The sequence below is a fragment of the Cervus canadensis genome, chromosome 30, assembly GCF_019320065.1.
Source record: "Cervus canadensis isolate Bull #8, Minnesota chromosome 30, ASM1932006v1, whole genome shotgun sequence".
Lineage (NCBI taxonomy): Eukaryota > Metazoa > Chordata > Mammalia > Artiodactyla > Cervidae > Cervus > Cervus canadensis.
Window position 1 is genome coordinate 17,181,021 of NC_057415.1, and position 16,603 is coordinate 17,197,623.

Sequence of the window (16,603 nt, forward strand, 5' to 3'; positions counted from 1 at the left end):
TTGCTGAGATGCTTTCTTATGCATGTATGGCCTATTTTCATGAACATCCATGTGTATGGGTGGTTGGGAAGGTGGTGTGCAGTAGTAATGCCACAGAATTTTCTTTGTTTTCATATCTTATATTTGGATAAATTTATTGATGAGATTCATTCGTATAGTATAAAAAATATTTTGCAGTTACATCATAATTGAAAGACTTTACATTGGAGAACTTTATGTCTATATTCTGAGAAACAGAGTGGACTTTCAGTTTTTTTTATAAGCATACTGATTTTGATGTACTTATAGCTTCCTAAAATGTTTTTTGGTGGACTTAGAATGTTGATTATTTAGATTAAATAAATTTTTGTACTACTTTACTAAAGCTTTTAATTGTGTGACCACACAACAGAATAATTGAACATTACTATATTAGCTCTTTGTCAAGAGAGTAAAGTTATGCTTTATTTGGAAAGTTTTGCTTAGGTATGAGACTATACCCTATTTCTCAGGCTAAGTAAAAATATAGTAGCTGCCTTAAAAGAAAAAAACAGAGTTCCTACTTCATAATGAATAATGTATAAATCATAAAAGAAAGAAAAGTGAGAGATCCTTAGAAATATTCAGCTTTTCAGTCTTTGGAACATATGCCTTAAAAGCTTTAGGGATCCAGTGAAAACCAGGAAAGACAGTTGAAAGTTTCTTGGACCTATCTGTTAACTTTGTAACACTTCTTAATTTTGGGTATTTATATAAAAACATACCTTTTAAGTGGTACTCTATTACGAACTAAAGGGATTTTGTAATTCTGTTCAAATATTTTCACATTTCTGTTTTGAACTTAGAGAGTCAATCTTACTTTTTACTTGTTCTTATATGTAAGACTTTTTTTAACATCCTTGCTTAAAACATAAGTTCCTTCAATAGTCAGATACAAAATTAATATTAAATATTTATGCTCCTTTAGACATTGTTGAGACAGATTATAAGTATGTGTGTACTTTAGCTATGCTGCATTGATAGTGGTTAAATGTATGACCCTACAGGCAATCTTTTTAAGCAGATAAAACTGTTGGGATGTTTTCCCAGGATGATGGGGTTGCCCTCCAAGCGTATCTCTTCAATGCGATCCCGAATATAACTGGTGTCATTAGCCTTGCAGAATGTATCATCTGTAATTGAAGTTATGTTGTTAAACTGGAAAACAAAAGGGAAAAATTGTTTATAAACCCCAAATCATTCCTTTGTATGCTGTGTAATGAGGTCTGGCAGAATATTTTATCTGTCGATAAAAGAAGTGATTTTTAAAATACTGTACATACTGTATATCCATCTTCATGATAATAAAAAACCCTGTCTGAGCAATCTGAGCCTCCCTTTTTAAAGTCTACAGTATCACTTTGGAAGAACAGACTACTTCCTTTTTCTAAGAGTAAAACTCAGGTATGTAACAAATTTCTGAGTACAAATAAGATTATACTAGCTGGAAAAAGTATCCTGTTGTAGAGTGTCAACTCAAAATGGGTACTGTGTCCTTAAATATACTTTAAAGAAGTAAAAAGAACAAATGAGAATTCTTGTGATGGTGAAAGACCACTTTTAGTTTCTTTTTATTCCCTCTTCACTTTTCTATTACCCTTGATGTTGGACAATAAAGTCAGCTAGGAAGTCTCCAAAAGCAAGTGTTTACTGCTATTTGGAGAAAGAAACATAAACCACAGGTCTTAGTGTCCCCTAACTTCAAATCCACATGTCAGATTAACTAGGAGATGCCAGGTGCACACCTGGAGACAAGCCATACTATAAGAGCAGACCTCATACCTGGTGTTACTGGTCCTTTGGTTTTGCTCTGAATAGAACTGTGGCTTCTGGGCAAGAGAGAGCATTTGACTAAATATTAATGCTTTTGATGGGCAACATTTACATGTAAGTAAGTGAATTTCCTAATGAATCGTAAGATTGACCCATAGTAATTTGAATTAAAGTCTGATACTGTGAAAGGAGCAATCATACCTGAAGATGAATTACACGCAGACTTTCTGGTAAATTAAGAGGCACAGATTCCAAAGCATTGTGATCCAAGTAGAGGAAGGAGAGGTTACTCAGTTTCTGTAAGGAAAAGGTGCTTTTGCTTGAGTTGATATCTGAGATCAGTGCATTTCTTCACAATTCAAGCTATATACACATATATATAAATATACATATGTATAAATACACAGATATAGACATGAATCAATACTATTAATCATTGATATGGTAGTTTTTGATTTGGTGGGATTTTTTTGTTTGTTGTTTTGTTGTGTTGTTTTGGTTTTACAAGTAGTGTATCTCAGTCCTTTACAAAGGGCAGTAGAACCCTAATGCATCCCCATGTCTGTCTACTCATCTCACATCTGAATACCCAGTCATAGCCAGCCTCAGCCCTAATGTCAATTTCTGGGGCTCTTTAAATTTGTCTTTGGAATAGGTGATGATGTTAATGCTTATACAGGATTGTATTTGGATCCTGGTACTGCTATAACCTCTCTTGAACCTCCAGAACTTTCCATTTCAGCTCCACCAACTTGTAGTAGAATGAATATTCTTAAGAGATGTGTGTGCTTGTTAGTAAGATATCTTCCAAAGCAATGTATTAAATACGTGGCTGGGTATGATTTTTTTACCCCCCTAAGGGATCTACATTAGATTACTCTTCATAATCAATAACCCATTATTGTGTATAATTTTGTAGTTTCAAGATACAGTTTCCCCTGACAGTAATGTTTTACCTTACTTTTGATATACATCCTATGGCAGAATTTGGATTTTTTTTTTTTTAGAATTAATTTATTGTTATTTTAATCCTTTCTTAAGCATCCTACATGTGTGCTTAGTCACTCAGTCATGTCCAACTCTGTGTGATTCATGGAACCCACCAGGCTCCTCTGTCCATGGGATTTTCCAGGCAAGAATACTGGAGTGAGTTGCCATTTCTTATACCAGGAGATCTTCCTGAACCAGGAATCCAACCCAAGTCTCCTGCTTTGGTGGGTAGATTCTTTACCACTGTACCACATAGGAAGCCCTCTTAAGCATCCTATAATCCATCATATAAGAATCAAGCTCCTGTCCTCCCCAGTGGACCTCTTTACATGGATTAGAGTGACTTGATTTTACCAGTGGCTTTTGCAGCCTTGGGCATTAAGCAAAACTAGAAAATAGCTGACTTTATCATTTTGTTGCCAATTTGTCATGAATCCCTTCTGTAATCCATGTGTAAAATCCAAAATATTCAAATACTTCTTTTGTAAATGTTGTCCAGCTCCTGTAGGTCTTTAACATACCAGTTATTCAAAGGTTTACCTGCTCAAATTGTGTATGTTCAAATTACAAGCATCTTTTTGTTTGTTTTTAAAGTAAGTCCAGTTTCTGAAAGTCCCCTAAGAGTTCCTTAACTTCTGAAGAACTGTTAGGAATTGTCAAAAGGAGCTACAATCCTCTATTTTGAGCAAGGTCTTCTGTTGCTAACCAGTAGCATGATTATCTCAACCTCTTATGTGGGGTTTCTTCCAGGACTGGGAATGAGTACTTCAGATCTATGGAAGTCCTGGACTGAGGTGATTACTTCTCTGTAGACTGTGCATCTTGAGACAACCTGGCTAACTAAATCAAAGTAAATCACCTTCCCCTTTTCCTGAACATTTATTTTCTTGAATGACTAAATTAAGAAATATATTTAATTTTTACTACATACAGAATTTTGTATTAGGTGCCATCATGGAATTCAAAAGAATATCTCCCTACAGAATTCTATGGTCTAATACTTTTAAGTATTAAAAATAAAATTCAGTCTTTAGAGCATGATTTTTCTGGTGTCTATAAATTACTAATACTGTAGGGAAAAAGAAACACAGGAAAATTTCCATTTTGAGGTTTTGGAGACTCCTGGTGCCATGAGTCTTTGTCTATATAAATAAATATTTGCTATGTAAACAAGGGAAAGAGATGTGACACCAGGTAGTCCCATGAAACAAAATAAAGTTATTTTAAGTGAGGTACAGGCATAAGCTAGACTTGAATAAGCCTAATAATATCACTATTCATTATGTAATAGTTTTAAAACAAAATTCTAGACTGTAGTTTCTTTTTCTTTTATCATGTTATTCTTGACTGTATAACGATGATACTATATTGTGCTAAGTCATACTATAAAATACTTACTTTGAATGCATTTGCTTTGATTCCTCTACTCTTGATTTTGTTATATTTTGCATTAAATAAAGTAAGCTTGGGAGGGAGAACTGGAAGCTTCAGTAGTTGATTTTCCGCTAGTGTAAGTTCTTCTAACAGAGAAAGTTTTGAAAAAGTACCATCTTCTATGTCTTCAATCAAATTTCCCGTAAAATCGAGTCGTCTTAAGTTAGCTTGAAGGAAAAATATACAAACAATACAGAAAAAACTTTTTAAATGCATGAAGTTAAATTCTTAATTGTGTGGACTGAGGAAAAGCATTTATTTAACAGGTATTTCAAATTTCTTTTATTTTTAGTGCTTTGCAGAACATGTACAATTAGTAGCTCAGTAAGTTTTATTGAATGAATACTCAGCATATACTCAGTGCTTGACACTGATAGCGTTTCTCACTGGAGTTCTAGAATTTCAGGTTTGGAAGGGAACTTCTCACTGGAGTTCTAGAATTTCAGGCTTGGAAGGGAACTTTCAGTTAATAGAGTCCTTCCATCCTTTTTTGTTTGAATTCTCAGTATGCTCAAGTAATTTGAAAGAAATTCTTTGTTGCAAATTATGGAAAGCAAGCATTATGTTTGCTTGAATAGAATCATGTAAATATTTTTGGATTTCTTGCCAACCTGTTGCATTGTGATTATGGGTTTGTTTTGTTTGTATTAATTGCTCAGTTGTGTCTGACTCTTTGCAACTCCATAAACTGTAGCCCATCAGGCTCCTCTCCTCTGTCCCTGGCATCCTGTCCAGGCAAGAATACTGGAATGGGTTGCCATTCCCTTCTCCAGGGGATCTTCCTGAGCTAGGGATTGAACTCAGGTCCTCCTGCATTGCAGGCAGATACTTTACCATCTTAGCCACCAGGGATGCCCCTGTGATTGTGGGTATGTTATCTTAATTTCTCCGTGCCTTATTGGTTAAAAACAACAAAGGCAAAAATCTTCCCTAATTTGTTAACATGGTACATACTGAGAGAGAAATTCAATATGTGTGTGTATGTATGCATCACTTTTGTTCTGTCTAGGGTGATTAGTAAATATGGTCACTTCTCACTATTCAAGGTAGTCATCTATAAAGTTGACACAAATGCTGACTTAGTGAATGTGGAACCATTGCTCCTAGGGAATATACAGGATTCGAGCCTTTCATCACACATTTTCATCAGCCAATCAGAAAATTTTAAATGTGTTTCTTTTTTAAAGGCATCTTATTTAGTATATACTGTTGCTACATTAATATTAAACTCACAGCCAACAGCACTGTAACTCACTTAAATGAAGAGTACTTAACACGCATTTTCTCTGGAAGGCACATCACAGCCTTCTTGCGGTTAGGAACAATATACAGCACTTCAGTGCTATATTTAGGGAGTGTTTCAAACAGCAAAAAAGCCAAAAAATGAAAAGTGAAAAATATTACACTAAGTAGACTGTAAACAAGGTACTTGTTTAAAGCTGAAATAAAGGACAAAGCATCTTGTTCCACCTCACCTGGATGACTCAAATTTTTGCCAGTGTGCACATGCCTGTGAATAACCGTGAAAGTGCCAGAAGTATTTATTTTGGGATTACAAATAAATTTTATAAAGTAGGTGAGTTTGAAAACATAAAGTCCACAAATAATGAGAAACAGCTGTATTCAGTCAGTTGGGAACTACCAGTGACAGCATGAATTCAGTATGGTTAATCTCGTAAATGTGTAGTGGAGCCAGTGTGCATTTCTTGGTATAATTTTCTTCAGAAGCCCTTGATGAAATTGGAATATAGAAAATTTTTCTGGGATGAGTGATCCAGGACTTGGACTTGACTACAGAAATAGTTGCTCTGTGTGGCTACCCTCCTGGCAGGATACTTAAAATACCCCAACAGTGACTATCCCACATGTGATAGGCCACAGGTACCTAGGAACGTGTGTTTATATGAGTTAAATAACCAACATGAGTTAACATTAATATTTTATTTAAAATTAACTTACGTATGTCTGCAAAATCTTTGGCAGTCAGCTTTTTAATTCTGTTGAATCGTGCATAAAGATAGGCTGATTCCTTTGGCAGAGGTGGCACAGCGTCAATGTCAACTTCTTCACAGTATACAGAGCCACTTAAACAAACACAGAGCAGGCATGTGGGCATTTCTGAATTGGGAAACAAAATCATAAAACTCAATAATTTAAAAATACGTGACCTCTAGTATTAAATACGTGCTGTCATGAGTGTTATTACTAATTTGAAAAGATACTTTACACAGTTATAGATGATAACAGGAAAGATGTTGTGGCCATATTAGCTAGTGATCTATATTGTATCTGGTAACTCAGCATAATTTTATTTTAAATTCTGTAATACACAATCTCTTTTATTCTCCTGTCTGTTTTGGCAATGATCATTTAATTGCTGGATTGACTGACAGTTACATTTCTTAATTTGCATATCAAAAAATCATAAAGCTGGATTTAAGGTAAGCACAAGCTTGATTTATCACTTGGGGTAGTGCAAACACATTTATAACGAGTTTGTTGTTCAGTTGCTAAGTCATGTCCTCCTCTTTGCAACCCCGTGCACTGCAGTATAGCAGGCTCCCGTCTCCTTCACTGTCTCCCGTAGTTTGCTCAAATTCATGTCCATTGAGTTGGTGACGCTATCTAACCATCTCATCCTCTGCCACCCCCTTCTCCTTTTGCCTTCAGTTTTTCCCTGCATCAGAATCTTTTCCAGTGAGTCAACTCTTCGCATTAGGTGGCCAAAGTATTAGAGGTTCAGCTTCAGCATCAGTCCTTCCAATGAAACTAGTAAAATAAACAAAGTATGAACTTGGAGTCATAGAGAATTTTGAGTTTTAGCTTCGTAATAATCTCCTCCAATCGCCCTTAAACTTAGATTCAAGTAAAAGTCATTTCCAGCAACAACAACAGCAGCAAAAGTTTGGAGTCACTGTGGGCACTTTTAGAATGCCATTGGACTCTGTATCATTCATTGCGTTTACTTGTCATGCCTTCAACCTGGAAGAGTTCCTTAGTCTTTGTTTTTCATATCTTTTTACTGTTTTGGAAATTTTTGAATTTTTTAAAAATGTATTTTCAGGGCATTTATTTTGCAGAATGTCTTTCAACTGGGGTTTATAAAAAAGGTTCCTCATTTTTGGCAGGGATACTACAGAAATAATGTTGCGTCCTCTGTGTCCTGTATCTGTCTCATTCCTTACAGTGCTGTCTTGGGTAACTTGGTTCAGTTGGTGTCTGCCATGGTTCTCACCCTGTAAAATTACTGATTTTTGTTTTGTAATAAGTGTGTACCTTCTAGAGAAGTACTTTGAGATTCTAAACATCAGGTTTGTTATCAAACTTTCATGTTTTAAAACTCTAGTTTTCATCTATCGAAGAGTCTTACTTGAATCATTTATCACTGGGATAGTTGCCAAATAATAATTTTTCTGATTCCATCATTTCTTCTACATTTGTTACTTCACATTCTGATATGAGCTGGAACGTTCCCTCCTTATTTATTTTTGTCAGTATGAACTTATGAATTCCTTAACCCGTAGGTCATATGTCACTGTCATATTTATTTTAATAATCAAATTGCCCCAGATTAGTCAATGAGAACTCCTAAACTCTGTTTTATCATCCCATAGCCTTTTTGTGGTTCAATGTTATACAATAAATTGCACATATTTAACTTGCATAATTTATAAGTTGGATGTCCATCACCACAATCAAGATAATTAACATATCCATCACTCCAAAAGTTTCCTCATGCTCTTTGGTAATCATCTCTCCCTCACAGTAACCACTAATATCCTTTCTGTCATTATCTTAATATGTTAATATTATGAATATATTAAGGACCAGAAACTTAACATATTATTTCTGAAACTTTTATATCAAAAGAATGCAGTATATACTCTTTTGTCTGGCTTCTTTAACTCTGAATAATTATTTTGAGGGTCATCTATTTTTGCATTATCAGTAATTCATTTCTATTTGTTATTGAGTTCATTCCAGTTTATTCCATTCTGTCAATAGACACACTTTATACAGTCATCTCTTACATATATTTGGGTTGTTTCCAGTCTGCAGATTTCAAAGAGAGCTGCTATGAACATTAATGTATGGACTTAACGCTTTCATTTCTCTTCTATAAATACCTAAGTGTAGAATGGCTGTGTCTTATCATACATATATATTTTACCTTTTGGAAAAAGTCCTAAACTGTTTTCCAAAGTCATTGTGCCATTTACATTCTCGTTAGCAGTGCATGTAAGTTCTAGTTGCTCCTCATTCTTTCCAACATTTGGTATGTGTGGTTGGACTTTTTTATTTTAGCCTTTCAAGTAAGATGTGTTGTGGTATCTCATGTTTGAATTTACATTTTCCTAATAACTAACGTGCTGTTCAGTTCAGTTCAGTTGCTCAGTCGCGTCCGACTCTTTGCGACCTCATGAACCACAGCACGCCAGGCCTCCCTGTCCATCACCAACTCCCGGAGTCCACCCAAACCCATGTCCATCGAGTAGATGATGCCATCCAACCATCTCATCCTCTGTTGTCCCCTTCTCCTCCTGCCCTCAATCTTTCCCAGCATCAGGGTCTTTTCCAGTGAGTCACTGAGCATCTTTTTATATACTTAGTTGCCATCCACAGGTTTTTTTGTGTATAGTGAAGTGTCTACTCATGTCTTTTGCCTGCTTTTTAAATGGGTTTTGCATTATTAGTTTTGAATTATATATATTGTATAGATATAAGTCATTTGTCAGATTTATGTTTTGGAGAAAATGTTTTCTCCAGTTTCTGGCTTGTTTTTTTTTTTTTTCTTCTTCTAATCAATGTCTCTTAAAGAGCAAACATTTTTTATTTCACTGAATAATAATTGATTCCCTTATAGTTCATGCTTTTTGTGCTGTGTTTAAGAAATCTTTGCCAACCACCAAGTTTTTATTCTGTTTTCTTTTAAAAGTTGTATAGTAACTCTTGATATTAGGCAGTATAAATTCTCCAAATTTATTCTTCTTTTATGTTTCTTCTAGGTTCTTTTCATTTTCATATAAATTTTAAAGTCAGCTTGTTAATTGCTTAAAGCCTGCTAGAATTTTAATTGGGACTGCATTGAATCTACAGATGAATTTGGGGAAAATTGACATTTTAAGAATACTGAGTTTTCTGGTCCTTGAATACAATGTATCTCTATCTGTATATTTAGGCCTTTTAAAATTTCTCTCAGCATTAGTGTCTGGATTTCAGTGAATAAATCTTATACATCTGTCATACATTTATACATATGTATTTTTTATATTTTGATTAAAAACTTAAATGTCTCTACTATTCTTTGAGAGCTTACTTATTTTCTGGCATGCTGAGATGTCCCATACCAATCCTTTCCCTTTCCCTGCCCCAGGTCTGAAATCAGCTATTCAAGAAGTACTGGTCCATTTCAGTGGAGAATGGTATTTAGAAACCAAGATTTGGGTGTGCATGTGCTCATTGCTACTGGGATCTCATAGTTTCTAGGATCTTTCAGCTAAGAGACTGGAAATATATTTATTTTTATTTTGCTCTCTTTTCATATATAATATGGAGAAGGAAATGGCAACCCACTCCACTATTCTTGCCTAGAGAATCCCGTGGACAGAGGAGCCTGGTGGGCTGCTGTCCATAGGGTTGCACAGAGTCGGACACAACTGAAGCGACTTAGCAGGCGTGCGTGCATTGGGGAAGGAAATGGCAACCCACTCCAGTATTCTTGCCTGGAGAATCCGAGGGACAGAGGAGCCTGATGGGCTGCCATCTATGGGGTCGCACAGAGTCAGACATGACTGAAACAACTTAGCAGCAGCAGCAGCAGCAGCATATATAATACACATATACACATGTACATGTATTTATACATGAACGTACTACACATGTACACACATGTAAACATATATAATATATATGTACCACATTCTCATATAAAAACATAAACATATCATATGCATATATACACATACATACTCACACAGGGAAGCAAACATGTCGGTATCTTTTTCTGTATATCTGTATACAAACCAGGAGTTGATGCTGATACCTTTCATTCCAGTCCATTCCACTTCATCTCCATAGTGTTCCTTCTAGCCTTCCCCCTTACCATATCTTTTAACACTCTTCTCTGATTATGAGAAACCTGACTCTCCTGATCCACTTTGTATTTACTTTACTCAATCCTAGAACACACATTAAGTAGTTTCATTATTGTTAACCTATAACACTATGGAAAACAAACCTACTCATTGGAATTTTACTATTTGTCTACTGAAAGTATACATCAAAATACTGAGTTATTTCAGTAGATTTCCCTTCCTATAATGTGTTATGTTATTCATTTGAAATGCAATTAAGTTTGTATTTTTCTGTTTGTTTGTCAGTTTGGGTTCTTTTTATGATATCGTTGTTGATTTTATTTATGAATGTACTGTATTTATTTGCTTATGTGAATATAATGTTGTTCTGAAATCAAACATGCACAAAAAGTGTGCTCAGAGAAGTGCTGCCACCTTTTTCCCATACCCGAAGTTCCCGTCTCCCCCTCCTTCCAGCCCTAGTCCATCTGTAACCCATAGGTAAATAGTCTCAGCTTAATTGCCCTTCTCGAATTTCTTTTACACAACTGTATCTTTTCTTATATCCCTTTCATTTTTAGAAGAGACAGCATACTGTAGATACTCTTTTGCACTTTGTTTTTTTTCTTCTAGAAATCAATCCATATTCGTTATAGAAATCTTCCTCATCCATTTTTACCACTGCATAGTATTCCCTTGGTAGATGTACCATACTTTATTCAACCACTCTTCAATTTATGGATAATTAGATTGTTTCCAGTATTTTGCTGTTGCAAGCAGTGCTTCAGAGATTTTGCATATGTATTTTCTTACTTTTGAAGGTATATCTCTAGGGTAAATTCCTAGAGGTCAGTTGCTTTGTCACAAAGTAAATGCATATTAGGTTTCATCAGATATTACCAAATTCCTCTCCGTTCTACCAGTTTGCATTACTATCAGCAACATATGCCAGTGTCTGATAACCCACAGGTGTTGCCAGTGGAATAGATTAATATATTGTCACACTTCTGTCAGATAGGTTAAAAAATTTTATCTCAATTTAAATTTACATGTGAGATTTAACACCTTTTATGTGTTTAAGGGTCATTTTTGTGTCATTTTATGAATTGTCTGTTCATACCTTTTGCCCATTTTACCCATGGATTTTTGATCAATTTCTTTTTCCTGGATTTTTACTTGTTCTTTATAAATTAGAGATATTAACTCTTTACAGTGGTGTATATTGAAAATATTTTTCTCAGTTTTAGGTTGTCTTTGGCCTCAGTTATGATGATTTTTGCCATGCAAATGTTTTTCATTTATGGAGTCAAACTTATTGGTCTTTTCTATTATCATCTCTGGATTTTGAGACATCCCACAGTCAAGTAATCTTCTACTGTTTAAATGGTTTCACTTTTTACATTTAGACCCTAATTTATTTGAAGTTTATTTTTCTGTATAAGAGGGATATAATTGTATCCCTTTTCAAGGTTGTCCCAGACTCAGTTTTTAAAAATATCATCTTTGGTACTTGCCTGGTGGTCCAGTGGTTAAGAGTCCATCTGCCAATGCAGGGGACACGGGTTCGATCCTGGTCTGGGATGATGCCACATGGCACAGAGCAACTAAGCTCATGAGCCACAGCTACTGAGCCCACATGCTACACCTACCGAAGCCTGAGCACCTAGAGCCTGTGCACTGCAACAAAGGGTAGCCCCATCTGCAACTGGAGAAAACTCAGAGACAGCAGTGAAGACCCAGAGCAGCCATACACACATAAATAACTATTTTTTAAAAATAAAAACGTCATCTTTGCCTCAGTGATTAACGATGCTCCCTTTGTTATTTACTAAATTCCTATATGTATTTCTTTCTGTCTGTGGACATTCATTCATGCACCAGTATTATACTTATTTTAAGTATGGAGGCTTTAAAGTATGTTCTGATAGGTGATTTCATGCAGATCTGATTTTCCATCTGAAGTTGAGGATCAACCTTACCCAACTCTTTAAAGAAGTTTATTGTTACAGATTTAGGGAGAACTACCATCTTTGTAATTTTAAATCATCCTATCCAAGAGCAAGAAATGTCTTTCAATTTCTTCCAGTCTATTTTCACTATGATGCTTTTCAAATTTCTTGAGATATATTTTCTGTTTTGGTTCATTTTAATTTTGTTGTAGCACTATAGAAATTAGTGTGTGATTTTTTTTTCATATTGTCACGTGAAATAATGGTCTGTGAGAGAGCAATAATAAACCAAATAGAAACTAATAAGTAGTACTTTGTAATTTGTTATCTTTATAAGTTTTCTATTGTTTTAATTGAAATGTACATTATAATTACTTATATATATAACCATCTCTCCTGTGAATTTCTTAAAAGCAAAAATGATATTTTATTTACTTTATCCTCAGACGACATGTGAAAGTGAAAGTCGCTCAGTTGTGTCCAGCTCTTTGCGACCCCATGGACTATACAATCCATGGAATCCTCCAGGCCAGAATACTGGAGTGGGAGCCATTCCCTTCTCGAGGGGATCTTCCCAACCTGTGATTGAACCCAGGTCTCCCGCATTGCAGGCAGATTCTTTACCAGCTGAACCACCAGGGATTGCAACTAACTGGAATTTAACAAGTATTTCTTGAATTGATTTTATATAGATAGAAGCACACACTTTATAGAGGCTAAACCTAAACTGAACTTTGGCTGTTCTTGAATGTTCCTATTCCATGTTTTTCACTTATGATGTGGAATGGCAAATGGTGAAAATTCACAATATACCTGTTTGACTTTATCATTGGAGATAAAATTCCACTGTTTGGAGTTACTGTATCCTGATGCAATTTTGATAACTATAACAAATAAAGTTCCATTGTAAGCTACTTTTTAAAGCTCCTTTTAAAAATAGGATAATAGAGTATTCATACTTACCATCATTTTCTTTCTTGGGGGTTAATGGCGTTATACTCTCATCTTTTTGTAATTGAAAACTTTTCTCATCGGGTACTATTATCATAGTTTCTTTTTCCTATTGGAAAAATAAACGTTTATTTACAGTTATTTACAATTTGGTAATTTTGGTATTATTTACAATTTGGACTGTGAAACTGAGGGATTACAGGCAGCATTCTCCCATAAATGTTCTGGTTGAACAGTCCCTCCACTCTCCATTTGTCTATTAAGTGCTGTTGAATTCTGGTCCACTTCACAAATATCTTGGTCCCTGTGTTTGTAGTTAGACTCCTAAAGCAATGTAAACAGAAGAAGCAGAGAACTTTTTTATTTACTACTTTTTAGGGACCAGGAGATTTTGAAAGTATTCTTTAAACTGATTGATAAGATTGAAATCAGCCATGTGAGCCAACAGCTTGTTATAAGAGGCCTTTTTTTTTTTTCCCTAAGCACCTGGGAAGCATGACTATATATACATATATTATATTATTAATATATACATATATGATAATGATAATACTAGCATATTAGCCAACTTCATTGAAAGAAATTATAATATTAACATTTGCTCATCTGTACTGAAAAAAAAGAATCTATTATAACTGTTCACTCTTAAAACACTTATCATCTCATTTATAGTAGAGAACTTTTGAAGGAATCAACATTGTGAAGTATTTGGCTGCATCTCTCATTGTCCATTGTGTGTGTGTGTGAGAAAGACACATACAGACACACTGTAGGCAGATCCTTACATGCTGTATTAACTTTGTCTTTCCCCAGTATTCATTTCTGTGTTCCAGTAAAACCACAAGTAATTACTTAGTCCCTGTACAAGCAGAAGATGAAAAATGTGGTAGGAAAGTCATCCCTGTAGACAATGACAGTGACAGTTACTTGATAAAATGATAGAGCCTAAATTGTTGAAATTGATGAAAATCATGCTCCATATTAGTAGTTTTAATTTTTTGATACTGTGTAGTTGACATACGTGGATTATTATGAAATCCTGTAGATACAAAATAAGCAGTACTCTTCTATTTATGTACTTGAACTACTTCTTCCTAAAATAATAAACCTTAAGCTGGTAATCCATCTGTATTTCTCCTAATACACATTTCTCCTATTTTATTTTAATATGCAAATAAAAGGCACTATGTATCATGACTTAAATGTAAATCTCTGCTGATAAGAGATCGTCTTTAAATTGAATTTTCATTAAATTTTATATTTCAAATTTTAGTTTTCCTTAAATTTTATGTTTTGGTTGTTACAGATACTGTTTGATTATCATAGAGTCTATTTATCAATTTGGGAAGCATGCATACTTTAAAAATATAGTTTTAGGGACAGTTATTTTGAATTGTTCTGAATCATTTCAAGTGCTTTTCCTTTCCTCTTACCTTATCAGACACATTCAGAAAAAACAAAAACATGCATTTAAATGGGTGACTATTTTAGAAATTAAATTTAGAGTAGAAATAAAATACCTTAGTACTTTTTCCATCCAGGTATTTATCCTCATAATCTTGGCTAAAAAAGGTTTCTTCAAGCTTATCTGCTCCATAATCATAGATAATGCGTGACTCCTGCTGAGGTGGTGGTGCTGGCTTTATCAGAGGCACAAGCAGGAACAGCAGTGTAGACTGCAGAGGCTTCATTTTAATAGAAATGAAGGTGACTGAAGACTAGGAAGCTAGTGGCCTGCTGACTGTGGCACAATACTCTCTTTTTCCCTGGAAATAAAAATGCAGACCATCGAAGCAATATTTAAAAGCTTAGAGGACTTTTTGGCAGGGTACACGCAGCAGGGGCCAGCGAACAGTGTTTAACCCTTTGTGATCTTTAATTAGATGCTAAAAGTTTTTATGTATCAGTGATATTCTGAAAAATAGTTTCAGAAAATGGTTTTAGTTCTTTTTCCATCAAAAATCCAAGCAACGTTGATAATTTCAGTTTTTTAATAATTAGTTACCTTGAACAAAGGTATGCAATTGAAGTCTTCTTAGAATACCTGTGATATAAACAGTTAAAATGAAGACCCATGATCCTGTCTCATGTGAGTTAAAAATATCATATTTCAGCTTTGCTACTTTATAAGAACTCCTGATTTGTATTGGTATGAGCAGAAACAAGTTCCAGGAACAGTTTTAGAACTTAAACTTTAAATTTAACATTATGAAAAATAGTCATTAACACTTACTTTTAGGTGATACAGAATATTGAAAAAGCCATAATTTCAAATTCCTCAGTTTTCTAATTTCCATAGATATCATTATTTTTAGTTAATAGCATTTCTTTTAAAATTTAAGGTATGAAAAATGCAAAAATAGTATTGCAGACTAGAAAAATAATAGAACTTTAATCAAAGATTTCAAGGGAATGAAATGGGAAAGATTCTTTTAGGCTCACCACTGGATTTTATCTGGTGGTGCACATTTTATACTTTTTCTTAAGTAACTTCAGACAGAATCACTCAGAATTGCTGGTGCTGCATTTTAGATACTAGTTTGTCAAAAAAGTCAGTGGTTGAAATTAAGCATAACATGGTTTTGTGACTTTTACAGCACGCTGTTCTTGCCTGCATGGACATTCAAGTTATGCGGTGATATACTTAAGTGCTTGTTAAAAAATAGTTGTCCGAGGTAATTGAAACTTACAAAGATTAAAGATTGCCTTTACATTTACTAAGATTGTTAGATGTCACATTTTAACAAACAATATTTAAAATAATATGTGAGAAAAGAGCCTACCGTTGTAGCTGTTTTGAAGTTTTTTGTGGTTTTCCTCAATAGATGATCATGGCTTGCATTAGCCCCAAGTGGGAGGGTGAATGAGAAAAGCTGTGGAGTGATTTCAAACTGTTGAATAGAATTTCAGGGCCCAACAGCTTTAAAAGCAGTTTCCATGTGGTAGAGATCTTTGCCAACATTCTTTCTGCAGGGTGAAATGTAGTGTGTTGTACTAGAGAACTAAAATATTTGTAACTGCTGTACTCAGATTGCTTCCACTGATTGTCATAAACTTCTGTTATTTTTTACCTTTTGTAGTAAGTACTCATAGCACAAATTATTTTTTAGTTTAGTCATTTGAGGCCCAGTTCCCCCTTTATTTTGTTACGTGTAACAAAAACTCAACTGTCAGAATCAGCTTTTTAAATATAAATGTTACAATTTGGGATTTGATAGTAAAATATATTTTTGTTTGCTGAATGAAGAAAATAGTATTAATTACCTTACTATTATTTTTTTTGAAGTTGAAGTGTTATTTAGATAACTCTATGAACATCTTTAAAGATTAATTTTATCACTGATACTTTTAGCAATCAAAGTAACCTTTCTTTCTCTTCTCAGCTGAAATTTCAGTAAGTGTGGATATGAATAT

The 16,603-nt window shown here is 34.4% G+C and overlaps 2 protein-coding genes across 2 annotated transcripts in view; one reads left to right on the forward strand and one right to left on the reverse strand.

Moving 5' to 3' along the window:
* Positions 1–16,603, forward strand: part of LOC122432041 (centromere protein P) — a 225,039-nt gene that overhangs the window by 66,826 nt on the left and 141,610 nt on the right. The gene's annotated exons all lie outside the window — the stretch shown is intronic.
* Positions 104–16,151, reverse strand: OGN (osteoglycin). Its single transcript, XM_043453759.1, has 7 exons — positions 15,973–16,151; positions 14,710–14,955; positions 13,202–13,298; positions 6,175–6,333; positions 4,180–4,382; positions 1,993–2,088; positions 104–1,176 (listed from the first exon to the last, which is right to left on the reverse strand). Exons 2-7 carry the CDS (start codon positions 14,878–14,880, stop codon positions 1,006–1,008), a joined length of 897 nt encoding a protein of 298 aa, XP_043309694.1. The 5' UTR covers positions 14,881–14,955; positions 15,973–16,151; the 3' UTR covers positions 104–1,005.